Below are 6,000 nucleotides of genomic sequence, written 5' to 3' on the forward strand. Positions count from 1 at the left end.
TGTAGTTCCAACCACATGGGTGGCTGAGGCGAGAGGGTCGCTTGAGCCCAGGGAAGTCAAGGCTGCAATGAGACAAGATCGCACCACTGCACCCCAGCTTGGGTGACAAAGGGAGACCCTGCCTCAAAAAAAAAAAAAAAAAGTGTGAAGGGAGAAGCCTCTAAGATGACCCAGGAGTCAAAGAGACCCTAAATAGCTTGGTAGATTTAAGTCTCAGAACTTTGTATAAAAAGAGTGAAAGTCCCTTACCTGTCACGAACAAGGTAAAAACAAGCCAAACGACTATCTGACAAATGATCTTGGCACTTACTAAACACTAGTTCCACAATGCACGTTGCTCAGAACACTAACAAGGGTACGAAACTCACAAGAAATTATCATGTGCTTGTAAATTGTTCCTTGAAACATCAGCCGCCATTACCACACGTCTACCTTCCTCTCAGCATTATTTCTTTAATTTTCCTGCAAATAACAGAAAAGTAGGTTTGTCTGGGCTTTAGGGACAGCGATTAACCCTGAAAATAAGAGTTAATTCTCACCACAATAATACGGTAGGGAATCGAAAAAATTAAACAAGGAAACTAAGCAAAAAGATGGAGGAAATGAAACAGTAAAAAGCAAATTTAGAAAACTCGAGAGGAAGTAAAAGTATTTTCATACACTCAAAAAAAAGAAGTGTCCCACGTGCTTCAGCCAAACCAAACTCCCCTTAACTGTTAAAAACAGAAAATCAAAAGAAGAGCTGTGAGAAATTCATACTTTCGTATCTCTTTGCTGAATAAACACTAAATAGGTACAGTACTGCCAGCTGCCCTGAAAGACCTTGAAATATTAGCCCCAGATAATACAGCACATGACAGTCACCTCCAGAAACTCTCAAAAACCACAAATCATTTCTTGTTCTGACAACCTGATCTACCAACTCTGGTCTAGCCTGCCATTTAATAATCAATAACGTTTCTTGTTAAGCACTTCAACCGTAGCAAAGGAAGATAAAGAAGCATTTGTTTCCAAACCTAAGGTGAGACTTTTTAAATTGGCGCAAGGCTTCTCCATAATCCTTTTCTGCCAATTCCAAATTTCTAAATGTCAAGAACTGGCAGCAGCAGTCCAGTTCCTAGGAGCCCCGGTTTTGAGACAGCAGCACCTCCGAATTCCCTCAAAGGGTGTTCTGAACTCACTGAGCAAATCCGGCTGGCTTTCATGTCCCTCTAACCATTTCTTGCCGCCATGCACTTACAGGAGAAGGACTCGCAAACAGCGGGAGCACCGGGAAAGCCTGGGACTGCCGCCCCCCACAGCGCAGCGCTCGGCACAGCGTTAGGGACAGAAGTCACCGTTGTTGAGCCCAGGGCAGCGATCCGAGCTGGCTCGGCCCCCGGGAAGGGAGGAGAAGGACCGGGTCTACTCCCCGAGGGCGATGCTCCCGGGGCAGGGACAATGGGCAGGGGACCCCGCGGTGTGGCGGAGGAGGCGGCGGCCCTCCCCTGCAGGTCTCGGGGGCCCGGCGGCGCTGAGAGACAGGCGGGCCGCCTGGAGCGCGGCGCTCGGGCCTCAGTGCGGCGCAGCCCCCGGGCCCGTGCCCTGCTGGTCTCGGGCAGGGGCTGCGGCCCAGCTCAGAGCCGCCGGACCGCGGAGGAGCCGTCCCGCCCCCCCCGCCCTCCGCCCTCCGCCCTCCGCCCCCAGCCCCGGTGCGACCCCCGTGCTGCCCGGCGCACTCGCCTGCCCACGGTCTGGTTAGCCAGCTGCTTCATGCGGTTGAACTGCTTCTTCATGGCGGCGGTGGCGGCGGCGGCCCGCGGGGCTCGGGCCGGGCAGGGCGGGGGACAGCCTGGCAGCTACTACATCGCTTCCCGGCCCAAGCGGCGGCGGCGGCGGCGGTGGCTCCCCGGGCCGGCGGCCCCGCCCTCGCCTCGTCACTTCCAGTGGCACCGCCCGCCCGCCCTCTAGTTCTGGCCGAGCCGAGCTGAGCCCGAGTAGAGCCGAGTCGAACCGAGCCGAGGCTAACAGTGCCCTACCTGACACGGGCAAAGAGCTAGAAGGCCCCGGGCGAGAAGACCACTAGGCCTCCTCCGCCTGGCCTCCCCGACCCCAACGCTGCCCGGTCACCCTCTCGTTTATTTCAACGTATGAAAAGCTGTTTCTAGCAGGGCGCAGTGGTTCAACGTTGTAATCTCAGCACTTTGGGAGGCCGAGGGGGCAGATCACTTGAGCTCGGGAGTTCGAGAGCAGCCTGGCCAACACGGTGAAATCCTGTCTCTACTAACAATACAAATTTAGCTGGGCGTGGTGGTGGACGCCTGTAATCCCAGCTACTCAGGAGGCTGAAGCAGGAGAACGGCTTTTACCCGAAAGGCAGAGGTTGCAGTGAGCCGAGATGGCGCCACTGCACTCCAGCCTGGGCAACAGAGTGAGAGACCCTGTCTCGAAAAAAAAAAAAAAAAAAAAATTAAAGTCAATGTGTGTTTTCCTTAACACACGTGCTCACACACTCATGTCTTCCTGGTTTGGTGGCCTTGGCTCCAGGTAAGCCCCTTCCTTGCAGTGGATGGGCAGCAATGTGGCTTCTTTCATCAGCCACATCTCAAATGTGCTCCTAAATGTCATAGAAAAAGGAAAGAGCTCCCTAACTACGGGATAAAGGAGACTGATGCCAGTTTGGAATTCTTAATATCAAAGAATGAGGGACTTCAAGATCTTTGTAGTGACCTAGGAGAGACCTAGGAAGCATCAGAGCTTCAGATACGGCAGCAAACTAAAAGTTATCGACATCAATTACAACAGAAGAGGTAGAAATGAGCCATCCTAAAACAAGAAAGCAAGCACTACAGGATCGGTTGCAGGACCGGCAGCCAGCCCTGGAGTCAGCACATTCAGGGAAGGCTGGAGGTTCCCATCCACACTGCATCCCCTCCATTCCATGTGGTACCCACCATGCTTCAGTGTTCCACGATGCTTACATGGGTTTTTATGACATAATTTCATCATAACAAGAAATAAACAGATAGTCCAATGAAGTTCTAAAACTTGAGTCTCCAGTTGGCCATTGGAAGTGTATTGCTCAGACTTATAAAATAGGAGGAACAACTAGTTTTGATGAAAATGAAATCTACAAACTACAAACACCAAATATTAATATCATCAAGGAGCTCAAACAAAAAAGAAGTCAGGATACTGATGACCATCAGCTTGAATTATCAGTATTACAGAATGTTCATCAACAGAAATTGAGGGAAATAAGTTGTAAGCATCAAGAAAATCTAAGCAATTAGGAAGAAAAGATTGAAGAACTGGAAAATTTGTTACAGCAAGGTGGCTCAGGAATTACAGTACATGATCTCTCTAAACTTCAAGAGAAGGAAAACACTATTCATGCAAGCTCTACAAATTGAAAAAGTAGAGTCTACCAAAAAATTGAAGAATTTGAACATAGAGTAAAAGACAAATAAAAAATTATCTTCTGGGGCCAGGTGCAGTGGCTCACACCTGTAATCCTAGCACTTTGGGAGGTCAAGATGGGAAGATCACTTGAGCTCAGGAGTATGAGACTAGCCTGGACAACATACTAAAACCTCATCTCTATGAAAAATTAAAAAAAAAAAAAAGGCCAGAAGCAGTGGCATGCACCTGTACTCCCAACTAGTTGAAAGGCTGAGGCAAGAGGATCATTTGAGCCCAGGAATTTGAGGCTGCAGTGAGCTATTATCACACCATTGCACTCTTGTCTGGGTGACAGAGTGAGACCCCTAGCTGAAAAGAGGCTATTGGAAGAAACAACTCTGAGAAAACCATGAAAGGATTGTCCACTGAAGCTAACCTGGAGAGCTCTGCCTTACAGCTAGAGCAAGAGTGTGTAATTAAACTCAGCCACGAGAAAGACTCTGAAATGTCAGCACTCAAAAAGAATATTGAGGCTGGGTACAATGCATCACACCTGTAATCCCAGCACTTTGGGAGGTCGAGGTAGGTGGATCACCTGAGGTCAGGAGTTCAAGACCAGCCTGGCCAACATGGTGAAACCCAGTCTCTACTAAAAATACAAAAATTAGCCAGGCGTGGTGGCGGGCGCCTGTAATCCCAGCTGCTGGGGAAGCTGAGACAAGACAATCGCTTGAACCTGGGAGGCAGAGGTTGCAGTGAACTGAGATCTGGCCTCTGCAGGGTGGTCCAGCCTAGGTGACAGGGTGGTCCAGTCTAGGTGACAGGGTGGTCCAGTCAAGGTGACAGAGACAACGTGACAAGGTTACTGTCTCAAAAAAAAAAAAAAAGAATATTAAACAGATGGACACTGACCATAAAGAAACTAAAGAAAAAGTGCTCCTAAATTTACTCCAAGAGATTGAAGAGCTAAGAAAATCACTGCAGGAAAAAGATGCAACCATTAGATCCCTCCAAGAAGACAATCAGAGACTGATTTGATTTTGTCATCTAGTTGAGAAGAGCAGAAGCAACTGACACAACTTATAAGAGAGAAAGCAATTAAAAAAAAAAAAACTTAAAGGAAGTTCAGAGCTTCCAGAGGAATTATTATACTAAAACCTTAAGAAAGAAAGAAAGAAATTTCATAGCAAACCATAGAGGAAAAAGACAGATGTCTTGCATCCATGAAAGAAAAAAAAAATCTGATAGAAGAATTGAAATGACTCAGAGGACAACAAAGTCTAACTACCCCTGTGGCTGAGCCTAGAATGGTAGATACTATTATGGTACTAGAATTGGAGATATTTCAAATGTAAATAATCGAAGGTAATCTTGAGGAGGGAATAAAGTATCATCAAAATATATTTGAAGGTCGGGCATGGTGACTCATGCCTGTAATCCCAGCACTTTGGGAGGCCAAAATCACTTGAGGCCAGGAGTTCAAGAAATCACTTGAACTTTGGGAGGCCAAAATCACTTGAGGCCAGGAGTTCAAGACCGGCCTGGCCAACATGGTGAAACCCTGTCTCTACTAAAAATAAAATTAGCCGGGTGCGGTGGAAGTGCCTGTAGTCCCAGCTACTCTGGAGGCTGAGGCAGGAGAATCGCTTGAACCCAGGAGGTGGAGGTTGCAGTGAGCCAAGATCGCACCACTGTACTCCAGCCTGGGCAACAGAACAAGAATCCGTCAAAAAAAAAAAAAAAAAAAAACTGAAGAGGCCAGGCACAGTGGCTCACGTCTGTAATCCCAGCACTTTGGGAGGCCGAGGTGAGTAGATCATCTGGGGTCAGGAGTTTGAGACCAGCCTGGCCAACATGGCAAAACCTTGTCTCCACTAAAAATACAAAAATTAGCCGGGTGTAGTGGTGGGTGCCTGTAATCCCAGCTACTCAAGAGGCTGAGGCAGGAGAATTGTTTGAACCCAGGAGGCACAGGTTGCAGTGAGCCAGGATTGTGCCACTACACTCCAGCCTGGCCGACAGAGCAAGATTCTGTCTCAAAAATAAATAAATAAATAACCATAATTGAAGAGCAAACACAGAGTAAGATGCAACTGCTTCAGTCTTTAAAAGAGGAGAAAAAAGTAGGAAATGGATGATTTTTAAAACCAGCACAAGCAAATGAGTATCACATACACCCAGCTCTTTTCAGTAAAAGGTGAAGAAATTAGGAATTTGCAAAACACAATAGGAAAAGAATCAAAACCCAGCTGCATGAAACAGGACAAGACATTCAAAGACTCTGAGCCATTTTTCAAGCAACAGAAGTTGAATGTCCCAATATAGAAAACAGAAGTGAAACGCATAGTTTATTTAAATCTGAAACTGAAAGATTAGTGAAAGGAATGAAAGAGCAAGAATTGGAGATTAATCCTGAATCAAGGACCAGAGGGGGAAAGAAAGAATTGGAGAATAAATTTATAAGTAAAAATAATATGACTTTAAACAGATGGATCAGCTGTCCATCAATGGGGTTGGTCAGGAAGATACAGAGGTGCAGGGCCTTCAGGCTAGAACAGCTTCAGCCTCTGACACCCAGGGCGTTGCTCACCTTCAGCCGCAACTGCAAGCACCTGCTTT

General features: G+C 47.4%; 1 protein-coding gene across 8 annotated transcripts in view; it reads right to left on the reverse strand.

Moving 5' to 3' along the window:
• Window positions 1-5,760, reverse strand: part of ARHGAP17 (Rho GTPase activating protein 17) — a 99,973-nt gene extending 94,213 nt beyond the window's left edge. Inside the window, exons 1-2 of one of the 8 annotated variants that reach the window (XM_055100448.2) lie at window positions 1,182-1,629; window positions 369-462 (exon numbers count right to left, since the gene is read on the reverse strand). In XM_055100448.2, the coding sequence (XP_054956423.2) occupies window positions 369-418 (50 nt within the window). In that variant the 5' untranslated portion in view covers window positions 419-462; window positions 1,182-1,629. Of the gene's footprint in view, window positions 1-368; window positions 463-1,181; window positions 1,630-1,722 lie in introns of those variants that run through there. The other 7 variants (XM_034950909.3, XM_034950913.3, XM_055100450.2 and 4 more) reach the window with 7 other exon arrangements.
• Between the last annotated feature and the right edge of the window lie 240 nt (window positions 5,761-6,000).

This window comes from Pan paniscus, chromosome 18 (assembly GCF_029289425.2).
Source record: "Pan paniscus chromosome 18, NHGRI_mPanPan1-v2.0_pri, whole genome shotgun sequence".
In the NCBI taxonomy this organism is placed as follows: Eukaryota; Metazoa; Chordata; class Mammalia; order Primates; family Hominidae; genus Pan; species Pan paniscus.